The following is a 22866-nucleotide window of genomic DNA, read 5'->3' as shown; positions in this document are numbered from 1 at the left end:
AATTTGGTGTTGGGACAGTTTCACATTTGTGAATGATTCTTTGCTCTCCAGTTAGTTACATTTTACTTCATGAATGTGCAGATTAACATTATTAACACATTATGGAGATTTGTCTAGCTTGTTTCTGAAGTGAAGGGTAAGTAGATTTGGAAAATAATGATCCTGAGGCAGTGCTACTGGGGGGAAGCAGTGTATTGAATAATGTAAGCACTTCTGCAAATCCTTGGAGACGGAACTCTCAAATTACAGTTCTTAAATCCAGGGAAATGTATCAACTTAAAATTGTAACCCATTTAGTTTGCTTTATATGGGAAAGATTAGTTTATTTTGGAGGTTTATTAATCAGCGGATAAACTTCTTTGAGAAACTATTATTATAATGGTTTTGAAAGGCTTAATTATTTTCTAAAATATAGGTATTAAAACCTGTGTAGTTTTCCTGTTGAGTCTAAATGGTGAAATGTGCAAAACTGCTTCACTTCATTACTTTTTAAAAGAGTCAAAAAGCACAAATGTCTTCAGCTGAAATAATCAGCTCGACTCCATTAGATTTGAGAGCCTCCTACTCTTAAGAGATCTACCCCACAGGGAGGGGTTTCTAATGATGTTTGATGCTTAAAATGCCTAATGTTTTGAAATACCTTCTAAAACTTGAACAGCATTAATTATCCATGCCAAGATGGGGACTGGAGGTTTGTTAATGATATAATGATTGTAAAGTGGGACTGAAGTGAGAAGTAGTAAACTGAAGGGAACTTGCCAAACCACAGTTCTGCTCCCTGCACTTTGGATCATGATTCAGGGTTGCACTGCAATTTTTACTCCCTCTACATTCCTAGCTCAGTCTGTGGTAAGAGAGATGATGTTCAGGGAGTGAGGTTGCTTTACCTGGATTTATTTTTATTCTCACAGTTTAGTGGCAAAGTGAAAGCTTTCTTCTCTGCTTAGAGCTCAAACACTATTCCTTCATTTACATGCTGTTTATTATTCATGATACTCAGTTCCTCCATACATAGGACAGAACACAATCTATACTTAAGCAGTGCAAACTCAGAATTGTCTCATTTGCAAATAAATGGTAGTCTAAGTATTGGATCTTCAAAATTGTAATTACACTCACCACTTTTTGTTTCTCTGTTGCCTGCTTAATGTATTCTGAGTTGTGAGGAAGGTAGGGATTTTGCAGAAATAATGTATGATAATGTAATCAAAAGCTGAAAGTGGGATTTCAGAAATAGTGGTGGATTAAGTGTCTAATTTCCACTGTCTATCACTATAAATTATGTGTGGCCTTTAAAAATTTTTGAAAAGTTCATCTTTCATTTTGTTTCATTTGCCAAATAAAAAAAAAGATTCAATGCCATTTATAAACTTTATCCTACAGTAAATTTTTATCCAGCTGGCCAAGACTAATTTTCCAGTGTATGTCCTCCATAACAATCTCTGCAGCCTCATAACTGCAAACAACAGGAAAGCTGTTCACTTAATACAGCAAGAGGTGCTCTAGACTGTGGAAAACTTGTGGTGGTTCCAGAAGAGGCAACACAGCTTCCTGCTTTGCTAAAACTAGCTGACTAGTTCTTCTGTGCTATAATCATTTGTGATCATTTGCACTATAAATCTTGTTTTATTCCAAGTTTCTTCTGTTTTCTATGCTGTACAATATGATTATTTGCAATACAGGGAAAACAGCAAACAAAATACTAAATTACTTATCTCCTGACAGGCAAGATTCCATAGTAATTTAGATTCTGATGAAGCAGCTAGATGTTAAATATACTCTCCTAAAATGTTTTCTATAAAACAGTAATCTTCATTGAGCTGTCTGGTGCTCATCAGATGCTGCATTTGATGTAAAATGTGGTTTGATATGGATAAGTCAGAAGACAATTATTTATTGAGGCATGTCACCACTTGAGCTTCTTGTACATTCAAAATAGCAAGAAATACATATAAAAAAAAAAAAGACTTGTGCTCTCTCTGCAATGTGTTTATATACCATATTGTAACTTATTTGTAGGTTTTTATGCTTCCATGTTTCAGAAATTTCAAAGTTGTCTAGTAAAAACACTTGCAGTGGCTTCCAAATAGAAATAAGCTTAAAAATAAATCCTACAAAACTGCAATGATCCATTTAATAAAGTACCCATTTTTTGTAAGCACCCCTGAAAGGAGTGGGTGAAAATAGTGTGACACATCATGTGGGCTTAATCTGTGTCACATAAATTTGCTATGAAAGCTCTAGTTCAATACAGATAATGTGCAATCTGTTCTAAACATCCAGTTGTACAATAAGGGTAATTTGTGGGAGACAGTTATGGATCTCAAGAGCCCTTTCATCATTCGGAGTATTGAATTAATCTCCTCCTAAATGCTCATTCAGAAAGTGCCAGAAGACTGCTCTGTTTGGTTACCATGGCAGATATTGTTCTCCTGGCTCCTTGGAGAGCTAAATTTCTATAAACTGTGAGTGTTTTCAAGTTTATCAGGCAGTAAGCTGTAGTTATTCTGATTCTTGTTGCTGTTGTTGACAATTTCCTTCTGTCATGCACTTACATTAATTTTATTCTCTAAAAAATGCTCTGAAGTTTCCTTACCTGCTTGCTCTCTCAGATAAAGCAGTAGCTTTCATTTAGAGATAAAAAGGGTTTAAAAGTATTTTGCGTATAGAGTCTCACAGTGTTAGAGAAAAAGAAATCAGGAAATGCAGTCGCAGTTTGCTAAGAGGAAGTGAAATCAGCAGAACTCTGATAAATGCAGGGAAGAGAATGAAAATCCTTTTCTGAAGTCTGTGCAGGGGCAGATACGGTGAAGGAGATTGGACTGATTTCTTACACAGTGAGGTTTTCCTCTTGTGTGTTCTCCTGTTGCACACACTCTGTTTAGGAGTAGCAGAACTAATGAAGCCTGATTTCCTCTGAATTTATATTCTGCCTTTCCTGAGCCTTGCTGAACTGCAGAGGGGATTGAGATGCAATTGTATTTTCACTGATGGGGTGTTAGTTTCGATTTCCCTTCATACTAAGCTACTAATTTTCTTAAAATGAAGAGGCAGTTTAGCATCCTTGAGACCACTGCAAATTGATAACTTTTGTTAAAATTGGCTGGTAGCTGGGAGGTTACTTTGTGGCCCCTTCCTCCATGGCCCCTTCTCTTAAGCCATTCACACACCTAATTTTGAAGAGCTTTTGACACTGTGGAATTTGCATATTTTAGGGAAGGCAGTTGTTGGCCACCATTGAAATTCAGAGCCCGGCTTGAGCTTTAAAGAAGATTTATTAACAAATATTCTGTGGCACTACATCCTGTCAGCTCAAGATGTGGGGTTATATTTGTTGCTTCCTTGTTCAGCTACAACGTGAATGTTCATGTGCTTTGAACACTTGAGCTTTTTATTTATTTTGATGTTTTAGTTACTCAATATAATTAGAGTCAATATAAGCTTATCACAAGACAGGCAAACTGGATAACAAGTCGTCAAAGTTTGCAATTAAATGCTTGCCTGCAGTTACCCAGGTACATGGATCTCTGCTTAAATTACAGTGTTGACCTCACAGAAAATTCTCAGGTCCTGACATCTGAAAAGTAACCCCCTTGTTTGCTACCACATTACCAAACTCTTCCCTTTGAGAGACATCCAGAGGTAAAGCTGTTCTTGGCAGTCCTGTGTTAGCTGTGCAGCTGAAAGTCTAGGAAATCTAACTCATTATCAACTGTGAATATGTGGGAGGATACTGCTTTGAATCAGTGACAATGTGAATGATCATACGGACAGGCATTGAGGGGAGAAAAGGAAGCTACCCATTAGTAATTGGAGTTGTCAGAAGTGTTTGGTTGTTATGCAAATTTAGCATTTACCTACTTCCAAGTCCTTTTTAGTCCATCATGAGGGGACAGGGAATAGATAAACTCCTCAATAAGCAAAACTGGATAAGCAAAAAAGTATTCGTGGCCTACTTCATGATGAATATGCATCCACAGTGTGAAACCGCATAAGGATAGCATGTGTTAGCCTTCTTGGAAAGCAACATTTGGTGTGTGTATGAAATATGAAAATATTAGGAGCAAACCTGAGGAGAAGGCAGATATTTAGAGAACTGAGAAACTCAGAGTAGGATGATGCATCATAGAGCACTTGAAATGGATCTATAAAATACATTCATTACCATTATGTTTCATCCTTAAATCAGATTTGTTCCCAGCACAAGATTGGGGAAAATGCCATTCTGGACAGAACATAGATGTAGTTCCAACTGCCAGCAAATCTGTTACACCCCATCTCATTGAAAAAACATCTGAACTATGAAATGGTTGAATTGTGAAGTGATTAAACAAAGAAAGATGGCTATAAGAAGGTCAGACACACTAATAGGAGGTGTTCTGTTTTTGGGGGTTTTTTTTTGTCAATATGTAAGCAAAATAGGGAGCATATGAAGTGGAGCAAATGAGACATGATGTGTTCATGAAGGAAGTTGTTGGGTTTTTTTTAGCCTGAATGTCTGCAAGAGTGAACATAAGAGCATTGCCTTTCTTTCTCTCATTCTCCTGTGGTGGTACCATAAGCAGCATTTCTGATGCATTTAAAGTCTCATGTGCTCCTATGGAAAAGCAGCAAGAATTGATGTTTGGAAAATGGGAGAGGTTTTGTATTCAAAAAAAGATGTTGAGGGTCAAAGAGCCTGTCAGTCTTTAATTAGTATGCAGCATACTTTTCAGTTAGCATAGGATGCATTTGGGATTCTTATTACCTTGTGTGTAGTTAATCCATTACATGCTATGCTGTAAAAACTGTAAGAAATGTGTATTTGTCAAGCTGGAAGCAGCTATTTTTTATTATTCATACAGAGGACACGATGGTGTATACTTTTAACAGATTGTAAAGTATTAAAATGTCTTCTGAGGTAATTAAAAGAGTAGACAACAGTGGAGTTCCTTTAACCCTCTCTTCTTGAAATAAGTATTAAACTGGAGTGTCTGACGTAAATTTTTGACAACTCAATGTAATGCTCCACTAGGAACTTTTGAAATCATGGGGAAATCACTCTCACTTTCCATAGACAGCCATATATACCTCACTGCATATGTATCCAACCTGGTGCTGCTGTGTTACAGAAGAAAAATCATGTTGACTCTGTTTATTAAATTAGAACTCTCTCTGTTTACTTAATTAGAGACAGAAGTGTCCAGGATTCAGAGGGAATTTTTATGAAAACTAAATTAATTTGGGTACATGGAAAGCATCATACCACTGTATAAATAGCTGTATCCTTAAACAAGTTATCCTCAATGTCCTCTCAGCATTGGTTCTCTCTGATGTGCAGTTACATGAATTGCAAGGAACATGGCATGCAGTGATGGGTAGCTCAGATGCAAAAGAGAACACTGTTTAGAGCAGGTCTTTTGGTGAGATAATGTCTTTTGCTTCTGAGAAGCAGCCTGTCAGGAGGTTTCACTTGTACTGTTAGGCTCTGCATACCAAAGTATGCTTTTTAAGATGCCAGCTCATATAAAATGGATTAGAGAGAAGCCAGGAAGAAAATACCTGGCAGAAGAACTAAATTCAGACAGATATTTTTAAAGCTTTATTGTATTTTAAAGAGTGAGTAAAAGAAATGAAAATGGAAGGGAAAAGCAGGACTAGAAATAAGCAGAACAGTACTCTTTTTCTTTTTTTTTTTCTTTTTTTTTTTTTTTGTCTTTGCTATTGCCACCAAGTAAAACTTCAGAAATAATTCCAGAGCATTATACTCCTCTGTAGTTTGCCAGGTTATTCACCCAGCATTAGGTGTAATGTGCACTGCTCATGGCTATCCTGTGAAAAGGTTTGGAAAGAGAAAGAGTTCCTTTTAGGAAGCATCTGGAGAATCTAAATTTTAGTTACCCTGTTTGGGTTTTTTTCTTGTTTATGGGCTTTGCAGCTTTTTTTTTTTTTTTTTAATTGTTTTAGTTCTTCAGTCTTTGTTAGTACTGCATAGCCAGTATATGACTTTTTGGTCTGATTCCCTTCTTTTTGTAGGAGAATCTTGTTTTTTCTTTTTATCTACTTCCTCGTATAATGTAATTTATATTCCAGCATACTCCTTTTTTTTTCTTTTCCTTTTAATCTTTCTTTTTTCTTTTTTTTTTTTTTCCCTTTTTTTTTCCTTTTTTTTTCCTTTTTTTTTCCTTTTTTTTCCTTTTTCCTTTTTCCTTTTTCCTTTTTCCTTTTTCCTTTTTCCTTTTTCCTTTTTCCTTTTTCCTTTTTTCTCCTTTCCTTTTTCCTTTTTTTTTCTCCTTTCCCTTTTCTTTTTTTCTTTTTCCTCTTTTTCTTTTTTCTTTTTTTTCTTTTTTTCTCTCTTTCTCTTTCTTCTTTTCTTTCTTTCTTTCTCTTTTTTTCTTTTTTTTTTCCTCTTTTTTTCTTTTTTCTTTTTTTCTTTTTTCCCTACTGTCTCAATTTTTTTTGTTTCACTGGACAATCTGGTTGAAATGTGTGTGGAGAAACAAGCAGTACATGGTAGACCATTTCTGCAGAGACTTTGCCTTGGGCACAGCCATATCTGTATTTTCTACCTTGTTATCTTGGAGCACGGCTGTCCAGAGCAACCTATACTGCAGCAGTGCAAATCTCAGTGGAAGAGTCTGCTGCAGTTTATGTGTCCTCTCCTTGGTCCCTCAGAGCAGAGGAGGAAACACTCAAATCATGTCCTGTTTGGGCAGAAATTTTTACCTTGTGAGACACTGGAAGTCTGACAGATTGTCAGCTTATTCTGGGAAGAGTACAAGGCAGAAAGTAACATCTCCCAGATAAAACTTGGGAATGCATCAAGAGGGCAGTTGAGCAGAAAAAGGATGGAGTGGTGCAGAGAGTAATTATTTCCATTTATGGGGAAAAAGAAAACCACCCCGAGACCTCAGATAGAAGCAACAAATATTGAAGACCACAAAGCAAAGATTTTCTTTTCTAAGATGAAAACCAGTGGTTGATACTAGAGCAAGTGCTTTCTTTGGGGATTTCACATAAGGGCAGAGGTCACTTACATTTGATACCCTGGTAAATGGAGCTAATACTAAAATTATTCCTGGAAAAGCTAGGCAAAAGGTGTAGTGGGATTTTGTAAGCAATACTGCTCTAGTGATGTCCAGATTGTTTGATCAAACTGTCAGGGATGTTACCAATCATAGTCCCTTCAAAGGCTTGTTAGGAGGAATTTAACTTTCAGTGCAAAGAAAATATTTTGAAGGTTTAGCAGACATGTGTGTGCATGCTGACTCGGTAGCTTTTGATAGGAGAGAAGTAGAAAAGAGAATTTTAAAAGTCTTCATAGCTATTTTGGTAATTCTCATGTAGGGAGATGAGATGCCTCTGCCAGAATGGCTCCCCAGGCCCAGGTTTCTAAGATTCACATCAGACACTGAGTTTTGTGTGGTAGGTAACTATTTGCAGTGTTTATATAGTGCAGGCCACAAAGGGGTTACACACATTAGGACTTCTGTTGTCTGAGCTCTTACAAAAATGCACAAGTGTTAAGTTCCTGCCCCAGAGGACTTTTTGTACATTTCTGCTACATACACAGGTCACTGTCTGGATGGCCGTGGCCATGCAGGTTCCAAAAGCTTTGTAAAGTTCTGCCTGTGAGTTGCTTTTGGTTAGGAAGAAAAAGATTATTTGAAAAAGCACGGACACAGCTGTAGATGTTTACAGACAATTTTAGCTGCTATTGGAAAAGCAGAGCTGCCTGAAACAAAAGAGGGATTGCAGGGTGTCTGTTGAAAGGATGCTCTGCGTTGGTGCCCTCTTTGCTTTAATAGTCTGGGATAGATTGAAAAACTATGGAAGTCTGTTTCCCTGTAACAATGAGTGTTCTTACCAACATCTTAAACTGATGGATTTTTAAAAAAGTAAGAGTACTCCTATATATATGTATAAAAGGTAGGTAAGTTCCTTGTGACTCTTGGTCCTTCCTGTGTCTGACTTGAGAGGTGCTATCAAATTAATCAGTCTTGTCTCTTTAAAAAAGGCTTGACCATCTTTGGGACAATGGAAAGGTCTGTTCTTGCCACATTTTAGCCAGCATTTGGTAACCAGTGGTGTGGTAAAATCTTAATGAAAATGAAAGACAGGTGGGTTTGTGTTGATAGAAATATTCTTGAGCAAGCCCAGAATTTATCTGGTCTGCTAAACTGAGAAATTAGTGGCTAAATTAGGCTCACATGTGGCATGACACCTTTCTTCTGCAGGTGGAACACACCCAAAGTTTCCCTTACTTTTTAAAAATTTGGTGATGTTGAAATAATCAGACCAAACCATTAATTACTTCGTCAAGTTACTTCTGCTCTGGGAGTGATCAGTAGTGTTATTTGCACGAGAAGTGTACCGAAGTGTAGTGAACACAGTTAAAACTCCAGATTAAGTGTTAGTGGGAGCAGTTTTTTCCTTTCTCTACTAATTAGTAGTAAGCTTATCTCCTGAATCAGATGAATATTTATGTCTGTTTCAAAACCAAGATTATTTTAAATGCCACTATGGAGGTTCCTGCTTTTTGCACAAGCATCTATACAAGAGTATTTATATGGCTTTTAGTAATTCTGAGTTGTATTTTATTTTCACCCATCAGCAGAAATCAAGAAAAAAAGATTAATTTATTCACTAACATGGGGAAAAGAGTTCTTTTTTTCTTTTTAGTTGAACCCTTCAGATTCTGTAAGAGAGCAAATTTTGTTAAGGTGTTATTTATGTTTTCCCCAATAGTATTTGTGATTATTCCCATGTCACAGAAAGATCAAAAAAACTCAAGAAGCAAGTTCAGCAGATGGCAGTTTCAATGGGATACATTTCTTTGATCACAATTTAATAAGGCTGCAAAATTCAGGAGTAATTATCTGAAGGTTATTTATATAGGAGATTAATGCTTAGCAGTATAGAGTAACGTTATTATATATATTAAATTAATGCTTAATGCTACTTAGCCTTTAAGTATAGTGTCTGCTGAAGATCTCCTTTGCTGCTCTGAAGTGTGAATTCCTCATAACATTATGGTGGCAATATTAGCCAATTCCAGATTTCACAAGTTACAAATGAGGAAGACATAAGGAAGAGAATTCTCAAGGTAACAAAAAAACTAAAGAAACAACACATGGAAACCAAAGCCTAACAGCCTCATGATAACATTGTTCATAAGACTTCTTTAAATATAAGCATTATACTGACTGCTCATTCCCATGGAACTAGCATTGTAAAAATCTTCTTTATTTGCTCTTCTCTTGTGTATATGCTTTGTTTCACACTTTTTGTATATGTATGGATGCAGTATACTGGTATAGAGAGAGAGAGAGAGAATGGGGAATCTGTGTCTGTGCTATTGAGTTATTTTTGCAGATGCACTCTTACACTGGCTTATTGTAAACCACAGCCTACTGGGCATACTCTTTTCCTTTGATGTGTTTGCTTACATCATTAGTAATTAGTATTATTTCCTATTAATACAGACAATTCTGTGCTCTTTTTTTTTTTTTTTTTTTTTTTTTTGTCTGTGTGTGAGAGGTGTTTGCGTTAGATTACTGAAGAATTTACAGGCATTTTCCTATGCCTGTAAATTATTATTATTTTAGGAAAGGATATAAATGACTGCCATGAGTTTTGCAGTTCCTATATGCGGTTGGTCCTATATGGCATATGGAATTTTCACTTTTTGTTTTCTGATTGTTTCCAGTGCCAAAAGGGAAACATGAGCATATGAACACTGACGTATTATCAAGCTCAAGGTGCAGAAAATGGATTTCTGCAGCTTGTTAATATTTTGTAATTATTTGTTCTGTCCCGGCTTGTGTATTTGATTTGCCCTGAAGGATCTGTGGAAATATGTGTTCACCTTCCATCTTAAACTGTCAGATAAATTTACAGTGACTCACTGGATAATAAGATCTCACTTTATTGATGCAAAACCATATCATATCTTAAACTTTCGCTTAGAGTCCTTTGACAGCACTTACTGGCATGATTTTTTAAAATCTGGTTTGTCTGACAGACGTAACAACTTATTTTACAAGCATCTTAACTATAAAATTTATAAAGCAATGTATTTTCAGATGAATGGTAGTGTTCTATGGTGGTCCTATAGCAACAGGACAGAGTTCTAGTGTGCTACAGCTGATGTGCTGGAGAGAAAATATTTTAGATATTTGTGGTTGCATCCTAGGTATACATTTATTGTTGTGAGGGATTAAAATTGAGCAATAGAAACGTGATGGCACTGGTGACCCAGAGTACCCAGAAAAAGCACTGCACAACATGTAAGAAACATTTCAAAGCAAAGCCTTCAGGTCCAGCAGAATTAAATTAGTGTGGCCATTTAATGCTCATTGCAATAGTTAATCCCTTGGTGCATGCTGAAGCGGGCACCATTAGCTCTAATTTCCACTGAAGCAATAGAAAGTGGTCAGTCCAGAACAGAGGCTGGACTGAAGCAGTGTGCCAGGGGAGGTTTAGGTTGGACATTAGAAAGAATTTCTTTACTGAGAGGGTGATCAAGCATTGGAATGGGCTGCCCCGGGAAGTGGTGGATTCTCCATCCCTGGAGATATTTAAAAAGAGACTGGATGTGGCCCTCAGTGCCATGGTCTGGTAACTGCAGCGGTAGTGGATCAAGGGTTGGACTCGGTGATCTCTGAGGTCCCTTCCAACCCAGCCAATTCTATGATTCTATGATTCTATATCTGTTCAACACATTTATTTCTAGGCTTCAGTTTGTTGCCAGGCTTTATCCATCCCCTCAGAGCAGAGCTGCAAAGCGGGGCTGTGCTAGCAGGACTTGGTTCATCCTTTCCTTCCCACTGCTCCTGAAAAGCAGAGCAGAAGGGACGGGAATGGGAGGAGGAGTGTGGCTCTCTTCCCACCTGGGAGCTGCCAGGCTCCAGGACTACTCCTCTTGGCATTTTTTCTGCCAGCACCCTTACCAACCAGTGAACTTAGATGTAGAAGAGAACAATATCTCGGTTTGAAGAAATTGGAAGCAAAAACCTAAAGGAGAGGGTGCAACTACGACAGCAGAACACAGGACAAAGAATTAGCAAGGCATAAATAAGGAAAGGGAGTAAAATTCTTTAGTAGAAGAAAGCAAAAATACTTGTCAGAAATTAAAATGAAGAAATAAGGAGGAATGTTATCAAAGCGCATGAAAATTGACTGTGGAAAAGACACATAGTTATACAGTGTTGAAAAAGTAAAATAACTTCAATATGCTTACCCTTTTTTATAATTAGTCATGCTTTGCTTGGAAGTTAACAGTTTCAATATGAAGTTCCAAATCTAAAAGCTACAATGTTATTAAAACAAATTCTTACAGGTTTATATGTATTTTCTGTAATACAAATAATCTACTTAAGCCTTTATGCATTGTTTTGTACAAAAAAATAAGTTAGCAGAGAGAAACTGGAATTACAGGGTTTGAAAAATAATAAAATTAAGTAGTCAGAAATAATTTGTACATCTTCTCCCATGTAAACCTCATCCTAAAATATTTTTCTATAATTGCTCAGTTATATAGTGTAGGGTATTCCAAGGCACTAAAGCAGATCTCAAAGAGCACATGCTAATATTCAGTGTATCTACAGATCATTGCATCTATTCATGTAACAAAGCAGCTTAAAAATTCTCTTCAGCCAGAAATTAGTAGCTATTACACAGTTCTGATTTTCCATAGCTTGCTCATTATTAAAAAATAATTTCATAAGGCTTTGAAAAGAAATTGCTGATAATATTTGACGCAGAAACCCATACAGTTTTGTTAGGGTCTCTGACAGCAGATGGCTCTGAAAAGGGATCTATGGAGGGAAGAGTGCCCAGGGCATAGCAATACTGATGAGCAGAGCATTGATATAACTCACATGAGTACTTTGATTTTTCTAGTGAAAAAGCAGACAGACAGACAGGAACTTTTACAATCAAGCACTAAAAATAATTATATATAGTGATTATAAATAATGCCTGAAGATGTGTTCTTTTTTTTCTGATCTGGAGTCCAATCTAGATTGCTATTACTAATTTTCTGGAAACTGAGTAGGGCTCTGCATGGATCCACAGATTAATATATTTGGAAAGAAGTTTGGGCCTGGGTTTATTATTCAGGCAAGCTGGGTCTGGGATGGAGCTGGGCATGCCTTTGTGTCTGCTGGCAGAGCAGAAGGTGGACAGGGCACTGGTGTTTTGGGTGCTTAGGTGTTGGGCCTGGTGTGCCTGGGTTCTGGTGACAATCAGAAAGTAGTGGCACTTACGGGGTGTTTTTTTGTCTTCTTCCAAAGGTGTGGAATAATGAATCTTGAGAGATCATCTTGGCTTTTCATGGAGTCTTATTTCCTGCTGGTTTATGGATAACATGGAGAGGTGTTCCTGCTTTTGGTGTTTTCCTTTGTCCTTTTTGTGGCATTAAATAGTTTAAAATAGTCTTTTGCCTTTTGTACAATAGATCTTGATACAGGATGTTGGCAAATACTGTGTGGATTTTGGCACATTTAACAGTGGAATAGGAGCTAAGTGGTCTCATTTGGGCTAAGCCTCTATGATTTGGGCTTGTGCACTTGAGAGGCTTGTGTCTGTAGCCCAGTGAATCCCTTCCAACCTCAAGTTCTTAAAATGGAAGCCCAGACCTCACGTAGCTTTGTTCATCTTGAAGGTGTTAAGTGGAAATGTATATTCCCTCAGAAGCTGTGGTGAGCTGTGTGGTTTTGACATCTCCTGAGTCCTTCAGCATTCAGCAGGCCAAAGCATGAGGAGGATGGGCAGCTGGGTCACCTCACCGCGGGGCCTTCGAGTCCCTCACCTCTGGTGCTGGCACGTAGTCAGCAGCTGGTTTTGCTGTTTCTCAGCTGTGCCTCCTGGATCATGAGACAGGGTGAGTGCAAAGCATGTGAGCTTACACAGTAAATCAGTGTATGGTGAGCAACCTGGTTCTTGGCCAGGGTGTTTACTGCTGTTGCAGTTGGTGCCACTGTTGGCAAACTCATCTATGTCTGTAGTTCCACTGCAGTGTCAGGAATATCCATACATTAGGGGTTTATGTGCAGTGTTTATGTTTCAGAGTTTAGGGGTTTATATTTCAGAGTTAAACTCTAAAAGTGCAGGGTGTTTCTCTTCGAAAGGGTAAGTGTATGCTCAGGGACATCGTGCCTAGTGAGGAACCCCAAACTTGTTAAAATTTCAGCAAGGAGGAATGATTTGCTTTACCAATTTCTTCACAATGGTTAACTAGTAACCATGGTTGTTAACATTATCCGAAACACCTGAGAAAATAAATTTCATCACAGCTCACCCTGAAATCCTTAAAATATTGTTGATGTGCTGCACCCTTAAACTGTAGTCAAATCTGCTTCATCCGGGTCAGCAAATTAAAGCAGTGCATGACAGGCATGGATCAGAAGGGCCGTGCTGTCTGTCCCTCAGTTCTGAAGCTCAGTCAAGGTCATGTCACTTTGGATATTTTTGCATTGTTGATCTCATAGTTAATCAATAGTTTCTGACTCCAAAATCTATTGACTGGCTGCTTATTGGATGAGAGATAATTGCATAAAGTAAAGGGCAGTGTTTGCATCCTGTGAGTGTGGTCAGAGACCACGCTCTTTGGTAGACGTTCAGATGTGTTGTTTAACTTGGTGTGTTTGTCTTTTACTTTTGCAACTGTCTGATCAGATACGGTGAAGAAACTGAAATTAAAAGACTATGAACTAAACCAAGATAAAAACAAATGTTCTGAGGGTCAGAATATGTACCCTGCACTTTTGAAGAAAATATGAGGATACTATCTAAAGTGGTTTCTACTATTTTTTCCATGTTTTTTATACTGTCTATTGAACTGAAAGAAGGTTCAACAAAGGGTGACTATTACAGTAAGAATATTGTAATGAGTATTCATTAATACTTTGCCATTTAAATCAGAGACAATATGAAGGAAACCAGAAAAGAAGTCTTGGAAAGGATTTACTACAAATGGGTTTCTTTGTCTGCTGTGGCTCACAGTGCTGTTAGGCACAATGCTCTAAGGCACATATTGTGTGATTCTGCAAGTTTTCCTGACTCTGCACTTACTGATTTTGCAAAATTACTGTTTCATTAACATTTATCTTTTTACTTGGTATTCTGTCATGAATTGGGCATACAAGAAAAGAAAGACAGGAGTTTTTTTTTTTTTGCTTTTACCAGCTATTTGTTGTAGCAGATCCCACTTCAGATCTGTAGATTACAGACAAGCTTTTCTGCCACAATTTCTGTAGGAACAAAAATAAAAATCTCTCAGCCTGGAAGGGACCTCAGAACCTCTTTAGGCCAACCCCCTGCTCAAAGCAGGGTCAACACCAAATTCAGGCAAAGTTGCTTGGGGCTTTTTGCAGTCAGATCTTGAAAATCTCCGAGGAAGGAGACTCTGAAACCTCCCTGGGCCCTGTTAGAGTGTTTAGTTATCTTTTTAGTGATTTTCTTTTTATCTCTGGTTCTTTAAGACCACTTCATTTTTGCTGTCCACCTCAACTCCATCTTTTTGCTAACCTCCTTCTAGATATGGATAAGTGTCTCAGCCTTTTTCTCACAGGGTACATACATCAACTCTTGAGTCCCATGGCTAAACTGGGTGACGTTGATCACTATCCCTCTTGTAACTGGTGGGCCCAATCCTAACCTCAATATTCCAGATGCAGCCTAGGGGTAAGGAGAATAATAGCTGCAGTGCTCTGCTTATGGAACACTCATGAGAGAGTCCTTCTTGTGATAGCTAAATAGTTCAGTGTTTGTTTGTTATTTTCAGTTTAAAAATCTTCTCACCTCTCCATCAAAAATCTGCATTTTGGCAGATTTTCTTTAAAGTGACTTGTTTTCACTGGTTTGCAGCATCACAGGTCCTTTGGTATTGGCTCTGCTAAATAAGGAAGCTGCAAAATTGTCTCTAAAAGTCTTGAAGGGTAAATCTATCATATTACTTAAGTAGGGAGGAAACAGTATTTGGGAAATCGATAGCTTTCAAGAAGACTTAAGGGTTGTGCTGGATGAGTTTCTGAAAGTAAGCATTCTGTGTTATATTGTGGCTATGTGGGTTTATAAGCATAAGTATACTAGTCTAGAAGGTGTTTATTGCTACTGTAAACAAGCATCCCTTATCTCCATCTGTGGCAACTAAGAGGTTGCTAAAAACTGGGTCAGTCAGAAGTGAGGCTTAAAAGTTACCCCAAACCTCAAGTTTGTTCAGCTTCGTTTCCTGCAGTGTGTTAAATGCCACATGTGGAAACCTTGAGGTAAGTTCTTGCAGTTGTCAGGAAACAGCTCAAGGTCTGAAAAACTACTTTTGTTTGTGACTGTGCACCACTAGGAAAGAAAGATTTTAATAAATACAAACCATGTTTTCATATTATAATTAATTTGAGGAAGTGAGAAAGTTACCATGTAATAGTACACTTAATCAGTAAACTGCTAATGAGCTGTTCTACATGGTGACTACAGAAAAAGCAGAAGTTGTAACTGCTGATTAGAAACATCTGCCTTTGAGTATTCTTATAATTAATTATATGGCTATTTGCATGTCTGTTCTTCATATAGACAAACATATATGTGTGTTGCATATGCATATTGAGAAGTACCAAAACAGTGAGTATTTAACTCCTAGTTTCATTGATTATCGCTTTTAAGTTATTTTCTTTTAATTGTTTTCCTCAGGTTGTAGTTGAATTGTCCATGGGTGTTTAGACGCACAGTGGTAAAATTAATCACAGAATCATTAAGGTTGGAAAAGACCTCTAAGATTATCAAGTCCAACCATTAAGAGTAGTTAGTCTGGCTTACCAAGACCAATCATAACTGGAAAATAACAGTGTTCTAAGCATTTGACTCAGAGCTCAGCAAGTGCAAGAAATCAGCTTTAAATAGACAAGCAGATGCAAGGACTGTTAGCCACCTGGTGAAATGCTGGCTGTCCCATAGAAACCACACAGGACAGCTGAGAGTGTTTTACTAGGTCATGAGTGTGTGTGAAATGAGCAGAAATGCTGAGTTATCTCTGTCATCTTCTAGTGCAGCAAGAAGGCCGCAGATGGATTTGCAAGGCAGGGTTGGTGAAAGGCAGCGCAGGCTTCTCAGCCACAGGGGCAGAGTGAAGCATCCTGCTGGGGCATACAGAGTTCTTGTTCAAAACAGCCTGACTGGTCAGGGTGAGATGCAGGGCATCTTGGGATCCATCCATGAGCTCCATGCACAACAGAGTTTGAACCTGAGGGAGGGTCATGGTTCTCCCCGTGCCGTGCAGAAGTGACCTGGATTCCAGTTGAGGCTGTGGTTTGAGCAAACTACTGTCTACAACTCCCTGAAAGGAGGGGGTAGCCAGGTGGGGGTTGGTCTCTTTTCCCAGGCAACCCTCAGCAAGACAAGAGGGCACAGTCTCAAGTTGTGCTGGGGGAGGTTTAGGTTGGACATTAGAAAGAATTTCTTTACTGAGAGGGTGATCAAGCATTGGAATGGGCTGCCCCGGGAAGTGGTGGATTTTCCGTCCCTGGAGATATTTAAAAAGAGACTGGATGTGGCACTCAGTGCCATGGTCTGGTAACTGCAGCGGTAGTGGATCAAGGGTTGGACTTGATGATCTCTGAGGTCCCTTCCAACCCAGCCAATTCTATGATTCTATGAAAGCCCAAGTGCTGGTGGTGATAACTCCCTTGGCTACCCAACCAGTTTTGCTTTAGTTGAGGTTTGTGGTGTTGATATTTGTTTCTGTTCATATTTGTAGCTGTTTCTTTTACTTGCATGTATGGTCACAACACTGAAGCACAAAATCAGACACCTGCAGACCCCTCTAACTGGACAGGTACCTGTCATTGTTCCCTACAGTCAAAAATTTGTGTACTGAAATTTATTTTGTGTTTCTTTCTGATTGTGAATCCATGAAAGAAGTAGCCAGACTCCCAGCCTTGGCATGCAGCTGCATTTGTGGTGTGAAAGTATCAGTTATGTTTTATTGAAGGGTTTTCAGAAAATTTAATGTTGAAATGAAGTGGAATCTAATTGACTGGTAAAGCCTATTTGTAGACCACATTGAAGAGGTTTTGCTATTTCTACTAAAAGCACTGTCTAATTGTATTACATGTGTTTTGCAAAGAAATTTAAACTTAATAGAAAGGAAATAGCGGATGTGCCAAGTTACAGCAGATAAATATTTAGGGTGATTCCTAACGGTAGGTTTTATAGAATAAAATCTACTGTACCCCCCTAAAATAAACCCATATTAGTTTAAACACACGCTTCAGAGTATTGCATGCACAGGCTACTGCTGCAGAGTGTGCTTCATAAACCAGACCATGAAGTTATCAGAGCCATGCAACAGGAAAGGGATGTGGTCCCGAGTGCTGTGCAGAGCCAGGCCTTGCTTGCTAAGGGGCAGGGCTCCACCATCAGTTTAAGAAGGAGGTTTAAGAAGAATCATTGTGGTTGGAAAGGACCTTCAAGGTCACTGAGTCCAACTGTCAGTCCTACACCACCTTAACCACTAAATCATCTCCTGGAGTGCCACATCTTCCTGTTGTTTTAATACCCTCAGGGATGGTGACTCGTCCATCCCTGGGCAACCTGTTCCAATGGTTGTCATGCACCAGCCACCTGTTCTGCAGAACAGAAGCATAAACCTTTTGCTATTAATTCTCAGCTGATGGTAAATGAAGAGTGAATGGTTCAGTGAGCTACCTCATTTCTGAACCATGCCTCTGGTCAGTTTTCAGAGGCTTTTAGCACACCTCAACTGAGCATGGTTACAAGCATGATATAACTAGTAGCTTTAAAAATAGATTTTAATTTCTTTTTCTGTGTTTTAAAATGCCACTTAAGAGGTGTCATTTTGATGGAAGAGTACTTAAGTAAGTCCCACAGGTTTTTCACTGAGCCTGTTGAGACCATCAAGGGAAAGGTGATGTTAAATATACTTTGTGAGTTCTCTTTCTCATATGAGATTAAAAAAAATGGTACCTTTCCTAAATCTTGTCCTAGAGAACTATGGTCCCAATAAAAAGAAAAATCTCCTTTCACAGTAGAAGAAGATTTAAAAATTCTTCAGCCTGTACTTGGCAAAGAGTTTCACTAATGGTGCCACCATGTGTTGCTTGCTGAGGTGATAGCTCTTTGGGGAGCCTGGTGCTGCCAGATACTGTGATGTATGTTTTGGTATTAGAATTTATAAAGAAGACATGAAATAAGCAGCTCTTGGGGTTCTCACATTGCTTACAATTCATTTCCTGAACTACATGAGTGACTGCATTTGGGATGGTTTTGCCCAGGCTGTGTGTGCTGTTGGCAGCATGTGAAGCTATTTTAAGGGTTTTTTCTACTCACTGGCCCACCGATGAAGCTGGGAATTTTGTTTGTTTGTCATACAATTAAAATATACTAACATAAGATTGCCAGCATGAGGAAACACTAGCCTAAGATTACCACAGTTAAAATTAGGAGAGCCTTCAAAAATGAAAGACAGTAGTACTGCTCGTACAGATTTTTTTGCCAAATTACCATCTAGTCATCATTAATAGTCACATGTTTGGGGTTTTTTCCAAACTTTGGTGAGCCCTGCAGAAATCTGAAAATAAAAATACCTCTCTAGTTTTCTGTGTTGCTCATCAGTCCCTGTACAATTACAACAGCACTCTGAATTTTAAGGCATCATTCGAAAATAAGAGAATTAGGTTTGAATTAGATGAATTATGAACTGGATTAAGTTGCTGTCTTCTGCATCTTCTTGGTATGTTTTTGCAATAGAGGTAGAAGTCACTTCTAATTAAGATGTTGTAGTTTCATACAGACATTTATTGCAATAAATGAATCAGGATGCTGAAGAGGAATCTGCCATAGCACTTAGCTATGGCTTTTTTTCTGCACTGTTGCTATGGAGAAGAATATAAATATTTGCATCACAAACTAATTTTACTTCCCTTAAAGATGGCATTGAAATACGGATAAAAATAGTAAAGAAGAGTTATTGTACATGGGGTTTATCATGCAGAGTAATGTTTTGGAATGGCTTCAGGCACAGACTAGCAGCAAAGTTAGAACGTGTTGTGTTAAAGCAATCTGACATCTTTATGTTACAGGATAGGATTCGAATTAAAGCACCCACTGTGTTTGTGGTTTCGTCTTTTCCAATTTTTTTTTTGGTAGCATTATTAATTATTTGTCTTTCTAGTAGCTCATGTGCACTGAGCCATTTGTATAAACTCAAGTACAAGGATAAAAGAAAGAACTTTAACTTAGAAGGACCTTTTCATCTACCACTAGGTAGATGATTAAGCAACTACCCAGCTGCTTAGGAGCTGGAATCAGTTATTTCTTCATATGATCACTCATGTTTTTCATGTCCTGCCTTTTTTCTTTCCTTGTCTGCCAAATTGCCTCTGAGGCAGCCTTCATGCTGGACACCAGCAGTGCTGTGCATGTCCTTGACTTTGCTCCTCACCCTGTCCTTTGGGCTGGTCTCCACCCAGTCTCCTTCCTTTGCTGTTGTCTCTCAGTCTTATTGTTTGGGGACTTTAGTCACTGTAATTATTTTTTAGTCTATCAGGGTGGTTTCCAGCCTTCCAAGACTCTGCAGTGCCCTTAGCTGATAACCTCAGGTGATGTGTGAGATGCTTTTGGCACAGTTTAAACCTCTCTCTTCCTGCCTCTGCAAATTCCATATCATAAAACATACTCTTGAACAAGAAGCTTCAGAGAGTGGCCCTGGCTTCTCTTACTCAGCAGATATTTTTGACGCCTGGAATTGTTATTCTGGTTTCACATTGAGGTCTCTCTGGTAACGTCCTAAGATAATGAAAACAAAACTGGTTAGCCACAGGGCTGGAAATAACACATACCACCACAGCAGTCTGCTTTATATCACAGGATGTTTTTGTTCAAAGCAGAAACAAGAAAAAAAAAAAAAAAAAAAAAAAAAAAAAGGAGAGGGAGAAGGAGAGTAGGCATTACAGAAATACTGAGTTACGGACACAGCATTTGTGCAATAGGAAAGTGGGATAGCTTTGTGTCAGTAGTTCACTGACATTTTAGTCTCCTTTAAAAACTTAAGTTTTAAGGCTAAATGACTTCTATGATTTTTCTAAAAATTAAAAAAAAAACAACCCTCTACAGTATTGAAGACTTCACAGTGAGCTAAAATTTTGTATCGGTAAATAATGTGCATTCAAAAATGTACATAGTGCTTGGCCAGTAGGTAGATTCTCCTGCTGACTAAGTAGACTGCATTTGTGTCTTCAGCATGAGTATCTGCTATGACAAGGAATAATTAATTTTTGTAATTTCCTTTGTGTCCGAGGTTCTGATATCAAAGTCCTTCATTGTGGTGAGCATTTTGCTTATCCAAAGTTACCTCAAAGTACCTTCCTGTGTTTTCATAAACAGACAAACAGATCTGTGATTCAGAGATAAACCTCCTTAATTCCAGCCTGGATTTTGGTGTCTTCCTAAATTATAAGAGTATAACTTCCTAAGTTATTAGGTAGCAACCAGTGCTTCCTAAGAAGAGCTCAAGCAGCTCTTGGTTATCCCACAGAGGATTGGCAAAAGACAGGTCCAGTGCAGCAGTAATTTCCCCTGGCTTCTCATTTTGCCAGTCTTACAGCGGTTCCCCTTGGTCATGAGTCTGAGGGGGAAGGTGTTTGTTTTTTCTGTATCTGTTGGGCCCCTTAATTTCAGCCTAAGGATTTATTTAGCATGAAAATAATTAAGTAACTCACAAATTGCATCATCATTTGCCGAGTCTTTGGGTGGGAAAAGCGATGATGCCTCTGTTAAAACTGAGCTGTGGGTAAAAGCCAGGAGCAAACAGATTTGTGTTTTTGTTTTTTAGCTACCGAAGCTGGAGTTAATTGTTTTGTGTAGGTTTATTATGCAGTTGGATTCAGCAGTCTGCTGCTGTGGGATGTAGCTGCTGGGTGTAATCTGTCACGCTGCCCTTAGCCTGCCTCTTCTTTCTCTCCCTTCTCTCGCAGCAAATGCAGCTCGCGGCTGAGTCACTGAAGGAGTAAACACGGAGGAAAGAAGGAAGGAAGGAGGATGACTACAGCAGTCACGTGTCAACCCAGGTGCTTCTTCTGCACTTGTTTATGGTGATGTGTAGTGCTCGGAGTCTGCACCCCACCATCTATTCAGTAGGTGTCACCTGCTTATACGATAACTTGGTAAATACTCTCTGCCTGATGCTGCAAAGAAAAGATGTTTTCTCTTCGTTTCTTACATGCAATCGATGAAGTTCACACCACACAGAGCACTCCGGATTAGGATAGGTCTGGCTGAAATCTGCCAGGCTTTAAGTGATTGAAAGCAGATTCTATGAGTAAGCATCCAGAAGCTAACTAGAGTTTTCAACTGTAACTTTGTAAAATTCAGCAAAAAAGAAGGTAGACTTTAATTCATGGTGTACTGCCCCTTTGGGGTTGTTGGTCCTCTTGTTCCTTTATTACAATAGCTAATCAATCCTATATTATTTCAATATACATATAGCTTATTAGCTACTGTTTGCACACAGCAAATTAATTTAAACGTTTTATAGAGTGCATAAGCAAATACATGATTGTTTCCTATATTATCTGAGAAATATTTGAATATAAATATTATAAAGTATGTGTTATATACTCCTGTATGCAAGTCATCTAAATAAGTGACAACCAAAATATTTTCAAAAGCCAAGCTAAAACTATTCAGTAGGAAACAGGCTGCTGATCAGTAATTTATGAGTTATATTTATTTTTTTAATTTACATTACATTTTGGTATCACTTCCCAGGCTCCTGAACTGCATTATTGTATGATGGGTCTCTTGATTAAATGAACTGATAGTAACAGATCAATTAAACTTGATACTGAATATACCAGTACTCGTGTATGTAGTGAATATCTGATTATTTTTCCTGTGTTTCATAAATAGGTGATTTTCCTAATGTTTTGTTGTTTTCTGACAGTAGCAGGAGCAAAATCTACAGTGTTTGCTCCTGTGACCTTGAGTCAATTTGCTTTCTCCTGCTGTGACCTTCCTGTCTGGTAGATGTAACCCACCTAGAATATGCAACACTTTTTGCAATTCTGTTAGGAAAAATCTGCTGTTATATTAACTGAGGTATCTGCCTACTTTGCACATTTCACATTTCTGCCACAGGGCCCCTACGGCAGAGAAACATAACCAAGCCAAAATAAGGTGTTCTGTCTAGAGTTTAAAAATAGCATTTCTCAAACTCTGCCAGCGTGACCCAGTAAGATACAACTCCCTTCCCTTGGGAAGAGGAGCAAAACCATGCTACAGATGCTCTCTCTCTCTGTTCTTGCTTCTCCCACCGTCTGTCCCCCACGCTGCTGCTATTTCAGGGGTATCTCACGGGCTGCTGCTGTTTCACAGCCTGTTCCCAAAGCTGCTGCAGCGTTGTTGTGGTTGCACAGGCTCCACCCTCAGCAGCCAGCAGAGATCTCTGAGGGAAGCCCATCTCCTTTCCTGTAGGGCTGTAGAGATCTGAAAAAGAAGCTTTTTGGGGGGGGAGGGGACCAGCATGTGCTCTGTCACAGCTCCCTGGGGTTGCGATTTCTTGCTCACTTGGTTCTGAAGTGGCTCACGTTTGTTCAAGCCTAGTCAGTGGTTTTGAGTGAACAGTTAAGGAGAAGAAAAATCTGTGGGATGGGCTCCTGGTGGAATATGTTCTTGTGAGCTTGTCATAGCATTTTGAAGAGATTCTACTGGCCTCTTATTTGTGCTGGTGTGTGAGCGTAAAGCTGGCATGTTTTGCTGATGGGAACTGTATCAAGTGTCTGGAATAATTTTCTAAGCTGGGTTGGAAAAAACATAAAGTTGTGTCTCAGCTGTGATCATGTGAAAGAATAAGTAATGACTTGGACAAAACTG

At 38.6% G+C, this 22866-nt stretch overlaps 1 protein-coding gene across 2 annotated transcripts in view; it reads left to right on the top strand.

Annotated features, from left to right (window-relative positions):
* Window positions 1-21850, top strand: part of ANO10 (anoctamin 10) — a 118458-nt gene extending 96608 nt beyond the window's left edge. For both annotated transcript variants that reach the window (XM_071735418.1, XM_071735419.1), the window contains one exon: window positions 20970-21850. In XM_071735418.1, coding sequence (XP_071591519.1) covers window positions 20970-21005 — 36 coding nt within the window. In that variant the 3' untranslated portion in view covers window positions 21006-21850. The remainder of the gene's footprint in view (window positions 1-20969) is intronic.
* The last annotated feature ends 1016 nt before the right edge of the window (window positions 21851-22866 follow it).

The sequence above is a fragment of the Heliangelus exortis genome, chromosome 2 (assembly GCF_036169615.1).
Source record: "Heliangelus exortis chromosome 2, bHelExo1.hap1, whole genome shotgun sequence".
NCBI classification, from domain to species: domain Eukaryota; kingdom Metazoa; phylum Chordata; class Aves; order Apodiformes; family Trochilidae; genus Heliangelus; species Heliangelus exortis.
The sequence above is the reverse complement of the archived record's forward strand: the minus strand, read 5'-3'. Positions and strand labels throughout refer to the sequence as shown.